Source organism: Equus caballus, chromosome 1 (genome assembly GCF_041296265.1).
Source record: "Equus caballus isolate H_3958 breed thoroughbred chromosome 1, TB-T2T, whole genome shotgun sequence".
Classification (NCBI taxonomy): domain Eukaryota; kingdom Metazoa; phylum Chordata; class Mammalia; order Perissodactyla; family Equidae; genus Equus; species Equus caballus.
In genome coordinates, this window is record NC_091684.1 from 43,312,196 (window position 1) to 43,330,949 (window position 18,754).

At 36.9% G+C, this 18,754-nt stretch overlaps 1 protein-coding gene across 3 annotated transcripts in view; it reads left to right on the plus strand.

Moving 5' to 3' along the window:
• The window catches only part of PRKG1 (protein kinase cGMP-dependent 1), a 1,115,289-nt gene that overhangs the window by 671,061 nt on the left and 425,474 nt on the right, over nt 1-18,754 (plus strand). For all 3 annotated transcript variants that reach the window (XM_001917682.5, XM_070225075.1, XM_070225081.1), the window contains one exon: nt 1,564-1,669. In XM_001917682.5, the coding sequence (XP_001917717.1) occupies nt 1,564-1,669 (106 nt within the window). The remainder of the gene's footprint in view (nt 1-1,563; nt 1,670-18,754) is intronic.

The window sequence follows — 18,754 nt, forward strand, 5'->3', positions numbered from 1 at the left end:
CCCCTTCTAGATTAGTCTTTCTCATCTGTCACTGTGATCATCTCTCTGTTTAACAGCCTGTAAGAGAAACCTTCGTATATTGCTGCTAGGATTATACATCGTGAAGACTTTCTGCTGGGCAAAGTCTTAAAATATGTGTATACTTTACTTCTCTTAGATATTCTGCTTCTAATCATTCCTTTGAGGTGCATTTTAAACATATATGTATGTAATAGTACAACTATTTTTATTGCCCCTATTTTTAAAATAACAAACTCGGTTGATGTATCCTAATTTGTCCTTTGGAGGGAGGCATTTCTATACTGGAAGTACCTAAGAAACATTAAGAATGATAATGAATATAGAAAATTTTGGGGTTTTTCTTGTAAGGATTTAAAATATCGATCTATTGCATTCACTGAACTTAGTCTGAGACCTATGAAGAAGAGAGAATTGTATTCTTCCATCTTTCTCTGTTTTTGGCTCATTAAACTATATCCTGGCCCCATTCACTGATCTTTCTAAAACCTCTGAATAGCCCTTCTCTACCCCATATCCCATGGGTATGATGTATGAATTGGCTTTCTTAGTTCATGTGTTAACTTAAAATATTTTCAAGAGGAAGATGGGCACGGATGTTAACTCAGGGCCAGTCTTCCTGAGCAAAAAGAGGAGGATTGGCGGCAGATGTTAACTCAGGGCTAATCTTATTTAAAAAAAAAAAAAATTCTATTGTGAAAATTTGCAAATACACATAACAATAGAGCATAGTAAAATAACCCTCTTGTATGCCCATCACACAGATTCAATTACCAAGATTTTTAGTGCACTCTTCTTTTAAAACATAAGTTTATCTTGATATATTGTTCTGTTGCACTATTACAGCTTTCTTTTCTAAAACTTGTCTTTTAGTCATGTGCTTAATAGATCAAATGGTGAAATTCTGTGGTATTCAGTCTTAATACTTAATTATTCACTGTCAAAGACAGTGGTAGGTAAGAGTAGAAATTAAAATTCAACAAACATACCTAATATAACTTCATAGGGTAAATTTGGGCACAGGTTACGATTTGTAAAATGAGCTTTGTGTAGAAATTCTTGTGGAATTATCATTTCTATTATATTAAATTTGTCCCGAAACCTGAAACTTGAATTTTCACCTCTACTTTTTGCAATTAAAATGTGATCATATGAGTCATTAACACCATTCTGGATAATTACCAGGGAGTGTTAATACTTATGAACCTCTCTTTCTTTTCATTCAATTTTCTTCATATATGGTCTTGGAATTACTAAATATTTTCAATGTGTGTACTTAGGCATTCTCATCCTTTAAGGACATAACAGCAACAGGAACCTTTCTCTTGGACAATAATATGAGTATGGAAAATTATGAAGCATATTTTGCCTGTAAGAATACTTGCCTTCTTAATGAAATAGAATGGCATTATGATCTTAGCTTTCAATGAAGGTTAATCATTTTCATACTTCTCACAAATAACTCATCTCTTTTGTATGATATAGTTCACAGTTGAATTGTCTAATTAATTTTTCCTTGTTTGTTTTCTTTTTCTTTTTCTCCAGCTCTTGTAAATGTGAAACTCTGGGCCATTGATCGACAATGTTTTCAAACAATAATGATGAGGACAGGACTGATCAAGCATACCGAGTATATGGAATTTTTAAAAAGGTGGGATGCTTTCTTTTCTCCTTCTGAGAGCACTTACTGTCTTTTCAACTCTCTTCTCCGAAAGGCAGCACAAGGAAGACTTTTTGCTTTTATCTCAGCCTTAATAGCCTACAAATTTGCAAAAGTGCATGACTTTGGTCTGACTTCTTTCTATTTCTAGTGCCAATTTTCATATGTGGTTAAGCCAGAACTTCAGTTTCATTCAACATTCTCTTGTAGAAGAGTGCAGCTCAGAGAAACAAATGACAATTTGCCTGAACAAAAAAAGATATTGAGTCCATCTCTGACTAGTGTGTATCAGCTAATATATTTATGGTACCTCTTCTAAAGCAACCCAAGGTATAAGACTGAATCATCTCTTATGTGAGGTTCCATATTAAAGGTCAGATGACTAAGATGGAAAAGTTCCGAGAAGCTTATTATCCTTTAATCCTCAGTTTAATTTCCCAAATTAAATTCATTTTATGTTACAGTTTTGAAATAGCAAAAGCTTTTCTTTTCTTGATGCTATATATTATCATAATAACTCAATATAGCATGGAAATTGGAATAAAAACCCAGCTTTTCATTTCTTAGAAATACACTGATATTCACTGAAATGCATTTCTTTTTCTCTAAGCTTATTTTATTTTGAAGAAATGTATTATTGTAGAATTAAAAAGAATATTGGCAACTCTGATGACTTTGTTTCAAAAAGTAGTTATTTTGTATCATTTTCTTTTGAAAATAGAGCCATCATTAAGCAGCGAGGCATAGATTATGTGAGCTAAAGGGGAATGAGTGTAACACCAATTAAGATTTCATTTTTGAGAGCTAGAATATTAAACTAGCCTTTTCATTTTGTATTTTCATTTTTGGTGAAAAATAGTTTAAATGGAGCTAAAAAATGAAATTCACATTTTGTTTCAGTGCTACATCTTAATAGATACCTACTGAATTTTCTTAAGATGTAATTTCAATAATCCTTACTTGGGTATTTATTGGGATTAATTTATTTTGATTATGATTCATTGTTTATACATTTTTAATTTCCACACAAAATTTTTTCTTCATATTCCTTCTGAAGGGACAATAAAATTCTAATTAGATGCCAAACAATAAGATATTAAAATGCTACTGTATCAGGACGGTGTTGGTTTTTTTCTTCACTGTCATTGAGTGAAACATTTAGGAGAGGTGGAAATGTAAATTTCTGTTTGGAGTTTAATATAATTTGCAAGGAAATTAAATTATTCAGGTGCCGTGGGTGTGTGTTGATATTGATATATATATATATATATATATATATATATGTATATATGTTGAGATGTATGTGTTAATATATACATTGATAGATGTATATAGAGAGATAGTTGTGTGTGTATGTGAATGTTATGGAGAGGGAGAGACAAAGAGAATGAATACTCATTTTTAAGCCATTATTTAAAGCATAAGTTATTGATTTTTTCTGATGCAGCCCTAATAAAGAAAGATTCCAGTTAGTAATCAATGAAATGCTTACTTCTAGGACAAAGCCCATTATTTGTCTGATGTGCCTAAGCGCTAGGCACTTATGATGTTGGTTTTAGCTTCCATAAATTTGTCCTCCCAAGGAAATGGAATGAATGCCAATGCTGTCTTGCATGACTCGAACAAAAAAATTTTTTAAGAAGAACCATTTGAGGGAATGGACATGTCTCATTGTGTTTTTGCTTTTCTTTTCATTGACCCTGAATATATTGTTATTTTTATATTATTCTCAGAGTTGCCTAAATTTGTGTTATCAATTCTGACAATTCAAACTTTCAACAGTAAAAGTCGGTTTGCCAGAGTGCGTGCACATTTCTTATTGGTTAGCTTAGAGCGGGTAAAGTTTAATGGGTTGAATACAAAAGAGGAGGGCTGTGACTTTGATGTCACTTTTCATTTGGCCACTCTGTAAAATATCAAGTCCACATCATTTCTGAATGTAGTACTGGACTCAGAGTCCAGAGAGGTGACACAATGACCTCATTGCCTAGGGCCAGCTTGAATCTTCCTAAATCATGGCTGTGACCAGCTGGTTCTCTCCGTAACCCTTCAGTGGCTCACAATTCCTGTTGAATTATGTACAGCCTCATTAGCTGCATATTCAAGACCCTCCCATAGTGCAATGCCAGCCTGCTGTCTCACCTTGGTTTCTTCTTGCCCCAGGCAAACCAAAGGATTCCATGTGCCTGGGCAGTCCCTGTGTTTTTACACAGTATACTGCCTCTGTTGCCTTTTTCCTCACCATCTGTGTTCAGATCTCTCTGTTCTTTTTAGATCCATCTAAAAGCTTCCTTTTCCGCAGATACTGACCTCATTGCACTGAGGAGTAACCTCTCCCTCCTCTGGAGCTTCATCTCTACCATGAGTGTCATTTTCTACTATGGTTTATTATAATCTGGCTACTAAACTTATTTTGACTTCTAGACTATAAACTTTTCAGAACTGGAGCTATTTCTTAAGCGTCTTGGTATTTCTTCTTTGGCACAAAACTTACTGCTTTATAGATAGGCAGTTTATCGGACAACAAATGCAGGGCCAGTACGTAATTTGCAGGTCCCAGTGCAAAATGAAAATCCAGGGCTCCTTTTCCAAAAATTGTTAAAAATTTCAAGACATTGACAGCATAGTATTGAAGCAAGTATAGGAATCTCCTAAGCTTGGGCCCTGTGCTATTGCACAAGTTGCACACTCGTGAAATTGAAAGAGTGAATAATATTCATTCCTCCTTCACATTCCCAGATTGACTATACTTGCTACTGTTTATTTTGCAAGACTATTAAGAGATGGCATAATATCCCCAAAGGAAATAATGATAGATATTGCTAAAAACTCAGATGACAAAAATTTATTAAAATTTTCTACCATAACTTCAGAATTGTTTTCATTTCCTGGTTTATTGTTGATTTTTAAAAATGTTGCTTACCACTGTTTTACATCATGTAAAATTTTTAAAGTTTTATATAGTCAAGACAATCAACTTTTCATGTTTAAAAAGGCTCACCTACCTTAACATTATAAAACTACAGACTTAATACTTGAAAGTTCTGTATAGTGATCTGTGGTGGGGGGGGTGTTTTTCTCTAATGTGTTTGCTAAATAAAACTTTCATTTGATATTTTTTGTGATGGATATCATATACTTTATATTTTATGGAGGAGTTAAGGGGATAAAGCAATTGTGACACTATCAGAAAAATAAAAACTCTAGCAAGTGATATTACAAATCATCAGAATTCTTCACTGTAGGGGTTGCTATTGTGCATTGGAATGCCTTCCTAATTGAGGCATTTTAGGGTCAGTGACAGGCTAAAAGAGGAATGATCCTATATCTCTGCTCATCTCCCCATATTACTCTTCCTCTTCCTTTTTCTAAATAAGCATGTAAGTTTGGAGGATGAGAAAAAGTAATACACCAGGCATGTAAATGCACTGCTAATGTGCAAGGATTTTTCTTCATTGTCAAAGTTGGTTTTTGTTTTCATTCCAGTGTGTTTACCGATTTTGTAACTACCAGTCATGTGGTTTGGCCCTCTTTTTGCTATTAAATGCCACATCAAACTGTGATTCTGGCTCTGTAATCCTGTTTTGTCGTTTCTCTTTTGTGCCTGTATTCCGCATTCCCTCATGTAAACACAGATGTTCCCATGCAAGCATAGCAAAAAAAATATTCAAGGGATAGTGCTATTAAGCAAGGCAGGATTGCTATAGGTCCAGTAGCAATTCTCCCAGTTGCCAGCATTTTCCATTTTCCTTGGCTACTGAAAAGTGCTGTTGGTTTTAAGATGGATTCTGAAAAATGGGCCAAATAACTGCCAGAGTTAATTTGTGTTGCTTTTTTCCGAGCATTTTCTCTATGCTGCTGTTGGCACTGGCATCTATAGCCAGAACAGCTTTAGAATGCAGCTGTGTACCCCTGGAATGTGCTTGTAGGAACTGGGTTTCCTATTGGTCCCAGACTGATGATGATGACGACAATGATGATGAACTATTTATATCACTTGCCTCACTGACAAATCACAGGCATAGCAGGGAATGCTTGGAGCTTAAGCTACTCAGTTGATTCCACTGACAGTCACAAAACTTTTCTTCATCTACTAGGGAATCTTATGGCAAGTCAGTTATGCTCATGTCATCTGCCTGCATAAAACCTTTCCATGACTTCTCATCACTCCTAAGATAAAGCCTAGTCTTTGTCATTGTCTTCAAAGCCTTCCTGCCCTGAGTCATCTCACTGAATATCTTCTCCTTCCTCATTCTCTCATTCTCTCTTTGCTCCAGTCGCTTGGTAGATTGTCATTTCCTTATATGCTCCGTGCTCCCTCCCAGTGGAGATCATCCCAAGGGACTCCTCTCCCTTCGAATGAATATTTATCAGGGTGATCTGTGGGGTGGCACATGAGGTATGCCTGCTGTGGCAGCAAATAGGATCTGATATCTCTCAAGACAGTTATAAATTTCTGATTTCCCTCCCCTGAGTTGAAAGGGGCATCAATAATATTAGCCACCAAGTTTCACACTGTGTTTTCAGTAACTAGAATTTTAAAGTTTGGAGGCTTTGAAGGTCTTTGGTGATTATTTGGTTCTCAGCTGACTTTTCAGCCATTAAGGGACTTGGAGGTATTTTTCACTTTTAAAACTACCAGTCGTGAGGTTTGGTCCTCTTTAGGCAGAAGCGTAGACCTGCCCCACGAATCCCTGATCACTGGAAGCTAATTTCTAACAAAGCCCGAAGCTAACAGCTCCCTATAAGGGCCTTAGCAGCAACCACGTACAAGGAGTCAAGAAGAGGAGTGGGCCTCGGGTGAATCTAGAGCTACTCTGATGATTCTTCCTTCAGCCACAGCGTCCTTGTTGAAAAGCCCTGCTAGATTTCGGTGCTGTGTAAAGATCCTTATTCCTTATCTCTATGACTAGGGAGTAAGCCCCAAGTCTAGTTTGTTCTTCCCCCTTATTCTCTAAAACTGTAATACTTGTATACACATGTAACACGTGATTAATAATATGCTACTTATATATGCATATTAGAAAAGTAAGTGATATCCCAAAAGAAAAGTGTGACCCTGTGACTGAAACTTCATGCTATCCTTTGATATCAAAATGGCCTTCACAATGAGGATAATTTTTTCATTTTGGGTTGACTCTATGACATCTGCCTATAGTCTATATCTAGACCTAAACTTCCTGAAACTTCTCTTTGCTTGCTTTACATTTTTCTTATGTGGTAGTTTTGACCATACCTGCCACTGGCAGGGGCCTATGCAATGATGCGTCTTCACCTCTGTGGTCTGATAGATCAACAGGGATTAAACAATTTTAGGTTTAGAAAAATCTAAGATATGATGTAGTTTAATCACTGCACATTTTATCTGGGAAGCAACTGAGTCTCAGAAAGGCCAAAATAAGCTCACATTTAGGTAGAAACAGAACTTGGACTAGAACTCAGCTTTCTGAATTCTCTATCTGAGTGTTCTGACAGACCTGGACTCAAGTTCACAGTTTGTTTTGAATGGAAGCAACTTACTTATATTATTAATGTGATATTATACAGACTTCTTTTTCTATTCTCTGTATATCTTTACTTTCACTCTTGGATTAATAAAATTTCTAAACCCATTGCAAGTTTTTCTTTCTCTGATCCAATTTGAAAACTTAAGAATTTTATTTTCTTATAATTCAGTCCAACAGGTCGCCTTGTTTCTGAGATTTATATTCTATTTTACATCACATTTATTAAAGTACAATCAGGGAGGTGTTTAGAGTTCACTGAGTACAATATAAAGTTGTAAAGGGATATGACAGGTCACTCGTTTTACCGATGATTACCGATGAGAGTATTGAGGCCTAGATTGGTTATGTGAGTTGCCCAAAGTCACACAAAAAATTGGTAGAATAATGATCCAGTTCCTGGCTCCCAGGTAAATTTGAAATTTGGCTATTTTAGAATGTCAACTGTCTTTTGTTCAAAATCTCCAGGGTGATATTCTCCACAATCTTGACTAAACATATGTTCCAGTGTTTCTCAGTTCCTCTAGGATATTCTTTAATGCTCCTGCTAAAGTCATCATAACCCCCATGGAACAAGAAAGCAACTGCACGCAAGCTGCCACTGTAATGTCAATTTGAAATGACAGATGTGGGGTGGAGCCTGAAAATTTACATTTTTTAACAAGTTCTCAGCTGATGCTCGGGCTGCTGGCCTGCAAACGGACGGCTCTTGGAGAATCACTGCTCTAGGACATAAGATGAATGTAGAAAACATATTGCAAATATTTTAAGTGTTTTTATGACATTGATATGAAAAGAGTATCTGGGTTAAAATTTTAGTTTCGCTATTTGTAGGTATATAATCTTAGGCAAGTTTCTTTAAACTTAGGCTCAGTTTCTACAACAGAAAGAGGGGACTCTCCCACTATAAAGGATTATAATTAGGAAGAAACAAAATAGTAGGTAATACTAGCAAACATTTATTGAGTGTGTGCCAGTCATGTTCAAAACACTTTAAATGTATTAACCTATTTAATCCTCCACAAAAATCTGTAAAGTAAGTACTAACGTCGTTTTCATTTTGCAGATGAGAAAATGGAGCCCAAAGAGTTAAACACAGTTCCATGGCTAGGTAGGAGTAGAGCCAGTGGCTCCAGAACTGACTGTCCTATACGGCTCAGTAACTGCTGGGTACTCCGATATTAGTTCCTACATATTGCTGCCCTTCTCAACAAATTGGCATTTACCAAATTGGCCTGGAGATTTGGGCAGTTGATTGACCTTGTCCTTTGTGTCTGGGGTTTCCATTCACCATATTTTTTTCTCTAATAATGACCTTCTCCCCAAGTTCGGTGATCTTTTCCTTTCTCTCACCCCACTAGGTTATGTTCTCAGAAATAAATGCTCAGTAATAGCATAAGAGCTGTCACTTTAAATGGTGATGGATAAAAGTGATAAAGTCTTAGAATTGTATAGGCTTAGTGTAGTGTCCTTCAGTTGTTTGTAAATCCTCCGCCTGTATGTAAGCAGGCACCATTATTTCTAAAATGGATATCAAATGACCAAGAGCTGAGGATCAGCGTCTTCTGCAGAATTCAGGCATCTGTGTTTGTGGCTCGGGGCTCCTTTCTACTTTCCTGTCCAGAGCTCCTCCAGCACCTGTGGTATCTTTAAGTAGGACTTGTTCTTGCTTAGGCTGTGTTCTGTGATCTTCCTTTAAGAAAGTGGACTGTTTGGACATTTACTGATGGAGTTTCTTTTGTACATTTGAGCCTGAAGAAATCAAGATGCTACTTTTTGGGCACAAATAATGTAAGGGACATTAATATAGTCTAATTGACTTGTTAAAATCATATTTGTGGAAAATCAAAATAATGATCCTGCTTTCCCCAGATTTCCCTCCTGTAATTTATAGGGAGAGATGGCAAAAGAAAGTGCACATGAAAATAGTTGTAAGGATTTTAGACCTTTTTTTTTTACTTTTCAAAGAATAAATGACAGACCTATTAAGCTCTTAAGCTTTGAGGTTTAATAGAGCTTTTCTGGAAGATTGTGAGACCTGCATTAGAATTAAGCTTGACAAAGCTGGCATAGTTTTAATTTGAAGGGAAATAATGTGAAGAATAAATAAAGAGGGCACTTTCTCACCCCATTTGCAACTCTGTCTGCTCGTGGTCCATTTCCTGGTAGCAGATTCATTCTCATTAAAGATGACACGAGGAGCAGATAAATATAAAAGTGGCCATTAATTTCATGTTGTCATCTAGCATTTGCACAAATGTCTCCATATTGATCCTTTCTTAACGAAAGACAATGTAATCTGTGATATTTGCATAATTATATATTGATTTTTAAAAACCTATTCATTTACACATTTCATATATAGACACACTCATCTCCACATGTGTAAATACTTTCTCATCCTTGCAAATAATTGATAAGATAACCGATTTATGGTATTTGTGGCAAAAATCTCCCATTTAAGTCAAGTAATGAATCTCACACAGATAACTCCTGTTTGGTCCCAGGGAAAATAACCCCGGCTCCCGGGCTTAATACGTTGATCTATTATGCTGCCTCTCTCTGAGTCTGGGCTTCAAGGTATGAGTCTCTTTGGGGATCGTAGGCAACCTTTTTCTCACCATGTCCCTGACGATACTTTCTCAACACTCTGTGGTTTAAAATCTAAAACAGGGCTGGCCCTGTGGCCAAGTGGTTAAAGTTACCCACACTCCACTTCGTGGGCAGCCCAGGGTTCACAGGGTTGGATCCTTGGTGCAGACCTGCTCCACTCATCAACCATGCTGTGGAGGCATCCCACATACAGAGTAAAGGAAGGTTGGCACAGATGTTAGCTCAGGCACAATCTTCCTCAAGCGAAAAAAAGGAGGATTGGCAATGGATGTTAGCTCAGGGAGAATCTGCCTCACGCACACATGAAAAAGCTAAAACAGTGTGGTGGAGTGGTTTCTTATTCCTCCACTTTGTTGTTATAGTTTTGAACCTTACTCATCGTTCCTGTGGTGAAGCTTATTTCGTTTATGTATCTTTCACACAGAGTCTGCTTACAATCCTGTTTTTGTAAAATGTTTTGTATGTAAAGGATTGGTGCATCTTGGAGTGAGTTCTTTTGCTTAGGGAAAACTAGTCTGTCTTGAACAAGTTCAGAGGAATGCACAAGCTAGTGGGGAAATGAAGAAGGTCGGTTTCTTGGATCCCAGCAACCTACTTCCCCACAGTTGGAGAGAAATCTGAGAATCTGGAGTGGGGTTGGGGAAATGATGTTGAGAAAGTCAACATCGGGATGATTTAGACAAAGTATGTGTCTTGGCTGGATATGTTATCTGTCCTGGGAAACAGAGTACATCAGTTTGTTCTTCTAGAAAAAGCCTAAAAGAGGTAGAATGTGCATCAGAGGTCCAGTTTTTAGTTTTTTGTGTTTTTTTTTTCATTTGGCCTGGAATAAATCTACTCATAGTTTATTTACCAACAGGATTTTTACCAGGGTGAACTCTTAAACTTAGAATCTGGCTATTTAGGTGCATGGATGTCTCTGAACCAGACAATCCTGGTTTTCTGCTTTGTCTCGGGTGCAGGGCAAGTGCACAGTGGAAAGGAAAGCCGTTAGAGGGAGCACCTGGCATGATGTTTGGTGGCAGAAATATGGGCTGAGTTGTGAACACTCCCTCACCATGAGAGTGTTTTTATAGCAGTGAAGGAGATCAGGAAGAAAACAAAAACAAGAATGAAACGGCCTGCACCTGCTACTTTACACACATGATCTCACTTAATTTTGACAAGATCCTTTGAGGTAGTTGGCATTATCCCCATTTTGAGGAAGTAACTGAAATTATGAAAATGAGCAACTTTCCCAGCATCGCACAGCTAGATTCAGAACCAAACCCCATCTCAAAGTCCTTGTTCTCTTAGTTACATGAGGCCAACCTCTTGAAAAGGGAAAATGTCAGAAGATCGATAGATCAGTATTTATGATTTCTTTTTATACTGGAATAAAAGTGTCAATTGATGAACATGTAAAAAATTCATTACAAGTATAAATAAAGTAATGGCCAAAAAAATTCTTGGGAATTCATTTCTTGATACATTTTAACCATTGCAAAAATTTCCTCATGTTAATTATTGTGTGTGTGCGCGTTTGTGTAATCATCAATCCATATATGAAATGCCTCTTGTGGTTTTAAAAAGTCATTTGAAAAACAGAGGAGAGAGGGTCCTTTTTAAATCTCCTGATAATCATCTCATTTTAATATTTAATCTGTATGTATATAATAAGTGATAGACTATTTATGCTAAAGCCTAGAAGGATTCCAATTAAGCAGCACAACTTCAGTTATCCTATAAATACATACGGAGAGTTTAAAATTATTCAGTACTTTTCAAGGAATTAAATGAATCCTGGTTTCCCCATTGACTGGAAGGTGTCCAATGGGTAAACATTGCATTCCGTGTTTGGAAAAAACTACTTAAGTGCTCTGGTCTGTTGTGCAAACAGAGATAAATCAAAGTTGCCCTGGAGGATGGATTTGTTTGTTTTATTTTTTGAAAGAAATTAAATCCATGAGTACATCTAACACAGACGTGGCCAAGATTTAATACAATAAAAGAAACATATTAAAATTTAAGTACTTTAATCCCAGAGAATTCTGAATTCTTACACATTTCAACTCTCTTTTGGTTTATGCAGCCTGAGCTCTGTGTACTTAGAAGTAGTGCTGTTAGTTGAAATCATGTCCTGGCATTGGGGGCAGGGACTTTAGGGGGAGACGTTGTTGTTATTGTTAATCTATGTTCCAGTCTTGCCTGGATTAAAACATAAAAACATACTATAAGACTATCCGACAAATGAGTCTGAAAAGCAGCTAAGCACTAACCAGCAAGAAGTTATTGACTTGTCTTTAGTTAAGTTAATGAATATTATTCTAAATGGCATTAAGCCCAACTTCCTTCCACCCTCCCTTTGTCTCCTTTCTTTTTCCTTCTCTCTCTCGTTGCTTTCCTCCTTCTCCTCTTTATTTTCTCTCTCTCAATGAATAAATACATTCAGATGTGGTGGTGTAGTCGATAGCTTCTTAAGGGTAAAGTTTAGGTACAAACTACATGTGACCAAAATGGGTTTTTAAGTTTAAACTAATATATTCTGCTGTGTTGTAAGTGTCCAATTAGTATTTTAAGTCCCTTCAGACACATGTCCCGCAAGGTGAAAGACGTGCTACGTATGTGGTAGTAATGATTGGACCACCTGGCAAAATCAAGAATTCTGTATTAGACATGTAGAATTAGCCCAAATCAGGTGTTGTTACATATATAAATACAAAAATTAACTTTTGGTATTGGATAAGAGATACGACAAATCCATTAAAATTGGAATCTCCCCTAGGAAACATCTTTCACTTTTTTAGCTCAGCTTAAGATTACATTGTCTCCCTAATGACACTTCTCCCAGTCTCCACTCTTGATTCTCAGAATTCTCACAGCTAGTTAATGGGGCTCTAGCACTGAACAATTTTTACTTGGGTTTGAAGGTCTCTGATATAATTAGACAAAGGATGATTGATTAAAAAAAAAGTAAGCTTTTCAGGAAAGAGAGATTTCCTTTCTTCTATCTCTAATGTTTGTTCTTCGTAGTCCTTTTTAGACTTCCCTGGTATCCCGAAGTACAGGATTGACTTTGTTAAACAGTTCTTTTCCATGTAAATTTCACAATAATCTTATTACACTACACTATATTGTATCATACTGTTTTCTTAAACAAAAAATAATCCACATGACCAAACAGAGGTTTCACTTCAGAAGTCCTTGTAAATTGTCAATAAAGAAATAAAGTGAAAATGACTATTATTTTTAGACTAAATTTCCACCTTATAACAGGTTAGGGCATTAATTTCCTTCTTTGGACCACATAAGTACTCTTTGGAGAGGCCCCAGTCTCCTCCAAAGGTAGCCTCCTCTATTGGTAGCCTTATATACCAGTGCATCTTCCTCTCTCTTGTCTGAAGAGTATCTGGCAGCCTTTATTCATATTTAAGAAGGTTCTTAAACTCAAATTAAGATGCAATTATTCAAAGCAGAGTTGGGGATTAACAATTATACAGCGATACTATAGGCTAGACCTGGAGCACTTCAGGACTCTGTTGCTGACATTGTTTTTTCTGATCTTTTTGTCTGAGCCACATGTTTGATTTCTCTTATTCGAGCCCTGGATGTTTGCTCTCTGGAAATCACAGCATCCCTATCTCCTCCCTTCAATACCAGCTTTGTCACCAAGCTCCGTTGTGTTCATGTTTCTGTATACCTCACTATTTTAATTCACCAACCTGATTGTATTCCTATCCTGGTCTCACCTGGCTCATCTGTCACTGCCACCAACATCTGTTAATTTGGTCTCTCCAGAGTTAATTGAATTTGAGTGTATTAAAAATAAACAGAGGTAGTGTTTTGGGGTGCCAGGAAAGGACAAGAGGGTCTAGGGGAGTAAGTGGCTTTGTAGCTGGAATGGAATCTTTGTGAAAGAGCCGGAAGGCAAACCAGGAAAATAAGTCATAATAGCCTCCCAGGCACATAGAGACAGATCTGGAGTTCTTGTGAAGCGGAGGGTCTGGCTTAAGACCTACGATCAGTGAATGAACCACTTTGGAATATCATTTTAAACAATTCATTATTGAAGCATATCATACGCACTTTGCGCAAATCTTAAAAGTACAGATATCTATGTACCCATTTAACCAACACCCAGATCAAGATACAGAAGGTTTCCAGTCCCTTGGAAGGCTCTCCTGTGCCCTCTCTCAGTTAATCTTCTCTGCCAAAGATAATCATTATTCTGAGTTCTACCATCACAGATTAGTTTTGTCTGTTTTTCAACTTCATTTAATGGGATCATATAGTATGTACTCTTCTGTGTCCAGTTTCTTTTGCTCAACATTGTTTGGAAGAGTCATTCCTTTTGCTGTGTGTATCAGTAGTTCATTCTTTATATTACTCTGTAGCATTTCACTGTATAAATATGCCACAATTTGTTTATCCACTTTAATGACAATGGTCATTTGAGTTGTTTCCAGTTTTGAGGTTTTTATAAATAAAGCTACTGGAAACCTTCTTGACCATGTCTTTTGGTGAATGTCTGCCTTCACTTCCCTATCTCTTTGAATAAATTTGTGAGTCATAGTGGAGGCATATATTCAACTTTTATAGCTAGTGCCGTATAATTTTCCAAGTAGTTGAACCACTTTATACTCCAACCAACAATAGGAAAGCAGTTTGCTCTAGATCCTCACCAACACTTATTTTTAAATCTTCTTAATTTTATTTGGCTAAAACATTTTAATAAAATAGAATCTTTCACAGTCTGCAAATAATTTTGGGTGCACACCCCATTAACAAAATTTGTTAGCATACTGCCCACTAGTGTGTATGTGTGTGTATATATATACACCTACACCTTTATAAATGAAATTCAAGTACTTCTGAACTAAAACATACAGCAAATAAGATTTTTCAAAAGCTAAGATAAAAATAAATAAATAGGATTACTAATGTTTCTTTCATCAGCCCCACAGGTTGTCTTACACAATTTATGCAAGAAGATCTCCATTGTAAGAGATCTTCCTGTCCCGTGGATCTCAATGAACTAGCAACTGCCAGACGGAATGACTCTAATACCTCTTGCACAAAAGCCTGTCCCCATGGGCTGTGTGTCACCAATTTCTCTTGGTCCAGTTTTGGAGATAATCTAAACTAGATCAGAGTGAAATTTACCTAGGTCTAGAATTAAAATGTAGAAAATATTTCAGGGGCTGATGATGGGGAGTCATTCCAGTGTGACCAGCCCCCTGCGCATCAAGCTCGTGCACCCTCCCCCATGGACAAGTTTAAGGCGTGTGTGCGTGCCTGGGGTTGAGAGAGTGTTTGTGTTTTGCTCCATGTTTATTTTGCTTGTGGCTGATTTTTCCTTTGTACTGGTGGTTCGTCTAAAGTTAGGGTTCTCAAAGTATGATATGGGTGTCCTGGGCATCCCTGACACCCTGTAGGGGATCCATGAGGTCAAAACTATTCTCATAATGATACAAAGATGTTATTTGCTTTTTTCCTTCTCATTCTCTCACAAGCCTATGGAGGAGCTTTCCAGAAACCAAAACAGCTAATGGAATGTATGCTTGTATATTTTTGTGTTTTAAAATTTTTTCAGTTTTACTAACTAATATGGTAAATATAGGTAGATATAACCCATATAAACAAAAGTTCTTTGGAGTCCAATACTTTTTAGGAGTATAAAAGGATCCTGAGAGCAAAAACTTCAAGAACTACTTTTTAAAATTAAGACTGGATAAAATAAGAACAAAAAACTGTAAGTTAGACTTTACTAGAAATATCCTTTCTAGTACTAGCCTATGAAAGTAAAATATGTTCTTTTAAGAAGAAAGACTAGTACCAAAGCCTTGTTAAAATATAAAATGTATTTTTCACCCTTAGTAAAGTTATTAAGAAGCTGATTTTTATGGGAAAGGGTTTTTTTTTTTTTTTTTAAATGGCAGTCTTTTTTTTTTTTTTTTTTAAAGATTTTATTTTTTCCTTTTTCTCCCCAAAGCCCCCCGGTACATAGTGGTGTATTCTTCGTTGTGGGTTCTTCTAGTTGTGGCATGTGGGACGCTGCCTCAGCGTGGTCTGACGAGCAGTGCCATGTCCGCGCCCAGGATTTGAACCAACGAAACACTGGGCCGCCTGCAGCAGAGCGCGCAAACTTAACCGCTCAGCCATGGGGCCAGCCCCGGGAAAGGGATTTTTAAAAGAAGTTTTCTATAGCGCTGCAGTGTGTTTCTGACAAAAGTGGGTTGGACTTATGTTTTTCATTGCACTTTTAGGTTGATATTCTTTTTTAAAATTTGGAAACTTTTGAACAGATGGTAGTTTTCTGATGGGTAGATACATGCTTATAGAAAAAACAATGGGAATTTATTAAACAATAAATTCTATCCATTTCTTCTGTATGACGTGCAGACTGAATCTAACAATAATGCAATCACTTTCAAATGCCAAGTGATAACCTTGAACTAGCAGCTAATTTCAAACCCAGGCAGCTAATTTTAACATAAGGCATAGGACTTCCAAACGTTCTCAGTGGAAGGTCATTTTTACCATCTTCATATTCAATAAAAATTTGAGCATACTTCTCTACTCAACAATATCAACTCTTGGCACTTCTGACATATCAGAGAATTCATCCAAGAATTTACTTTACCTAGAAATTGTTGAATGTTCTCTGAAATGTTTTGATGTTTGAGACAGACAAGTTAGGGTTCAGTGTTGGTTATCCATTCTTTTAGTTTTTCTAGGTTCTGTCTTGGAAAAGTTAGGGCATCAATGTGTGACATGTCTGAACTATGTTAGCATTCCATAGAAATGCTGAAATGCTTTTGCATATTCCTTCTCTAACTTTTGTAAGAATTGTATTCAGATAAAATATTGCTTGTATTATCCAAAATTTTTATATCCATGTTCTAAGTTCCCTCTAAGATTCGGTGCTGGAACAGCATTTGTCATGTCTTCTGATGAGCATGAATACTTTAGTTTTTCAAATATTAATAATTACATTTTCATTATTGCCTTGATTGAGAGAAATTTAGTTTTAAATCTAATGCTCAATTAGAGTAACTTTAATGCCAAGAGTCCTGTATACATTTTTTTCCTCATCTGAAAAATTTAATTTTGCTATTTTAAATTTTCTTTGTTTTTATTCATGCTTTTATATTACAAATTGTCCTCTGTCTTTTGTGGATATAGGCATGGCATAAATCAAATTCATAAGTAAATGTTCATATCAGCGGATTAATGTCTAACTTGATTGTGAAAGTCAAGGTGTTCAATGTTTGTAATTATCATTTGAGTAGCAATTATAGTTTGGAAGGAAGACTTTTTCTCAAGTCCTTGGAGCTTTAATCTGTACAGTAAGCATAATTTCCCCTCATATTAATGGTTTTCAGTCTTTTCTTTCCACTCCAACCCAGAAAAGATTGCTAACTTACTTTGATTTTTAAGAATGGGTCGCTATAGCCATGATCTCAGGTCCTGATGTAAATCTTAAAAACTAGTTGTGAGTGGAACACATAGCCATATTTTCTACATGGAGTAGAAATTAATTAGTCAAATTAAATAGAGTCCAACTAAGTGGTTTTAGATTTTGGAAATCACTGAGTCACACCTGTCTGATTTTTGTCATATTCAGGTTCTGCCAAGCTCTTTCCCTCCTTTCTGTTGTTTGATCTTTGATAATCAGAGGGGTAATGAGACACGACCAAAAAGACCATACTATAAATATAAATGCTTTGAGAAGAAAGCAAACAGGGGCCAGCCAGCGGCATAGCGGTTAAGTTTGCATGTTCTGCTTCAGCGGCCCGGGGTTTGCCGGTTTGGATCCCGGGTGCAGACATGGCTCTGCTTGGCAAAAGCCATGCTGTGGTAGGCATCCCACATATAAATTAGAGGAAGATGGGCATGGATGTTAACTCAGGGCCAGTCTTCCTCAGCAAAAAGAGGAGGATTGGCAGCAGTTAGCTTAGGGATAATCTTCCTCAAAAAAAAAAAAAAAAAGAAAAGAAAGCAAACAAGGTACAGTAGGTGTTCTAACTGGACAGGAAGATCAAGATAGAATTTAACATTGAATTTTCACAGATAGGAACTGAGATAAGAGCATTCTAGGCAAAGGGACAGCCTGGGTGAAAGAACAGAGATCAGAGGATTCAGAGTTGGTGATGACGTCTTTGGAGCGCCAGCCCATGTTATCTCTGTCATTCTCCCCTGTCTGCAATCTGCAATGGCTGCCTAGGATATTTCTTCCCACCTCCAGCCTACCAAATTCCTGCTCTAATATTTCGCCTGGAAATTCCAAAGTGTGTAATTTGATCTTCATTTGGTAGGCGGTAGGAAGATATTAAAAGTTTTGGAGCATGTGTCAGGATTTTAGCTCTGCATTCCTAAGGTTTTTCTAGGAGGAATGTGTAGGAAGAATTGGGTATGGAGAAAACAGGAGTCAAAGGTGAGGAGGGTCAGCCATCAAGGCTCCAAACTGTCCCATCCTTGAAATCTCAAGATTAAAGACCCCAGGTCTGACCTTCATTTGTGATTTCTCAGCAATTTAATGAAGGAGGAGAAATAAGAGGTGAAAGAGGAAGCAGGTGGGTTCCATAAACATAAGACAGTAAACTTGATGCTCGTTCATGGATACAATTCTAGAACAGTGTAGTAAAGAGTTGATAACCAGGTGAAGCTGTGTCTTTAGGAGCCACCATGAATTCTCTACCTCATCATTTCTTTCTTGGATGGGTTTACCAGGCTAGTAGATGGAGAAAATGCAATAGACACCATGGATTAGACTGTTGGGGGTGGTGCCTTTAACAATGTCTGTGACCTTGTAGATGAGATAGAACAATTTAGGCCAAATGTGAGGATAGTCCCATGGCACATTATTCTAAATTCAGCTTTAAAAACTCCAACAAAAGAGACTAGTAGCTTCCTACAATAAACCAATATAACTTTCCCTGGACCCCAACCCGTGTGTAAATTCTTAATATTCTGTCTT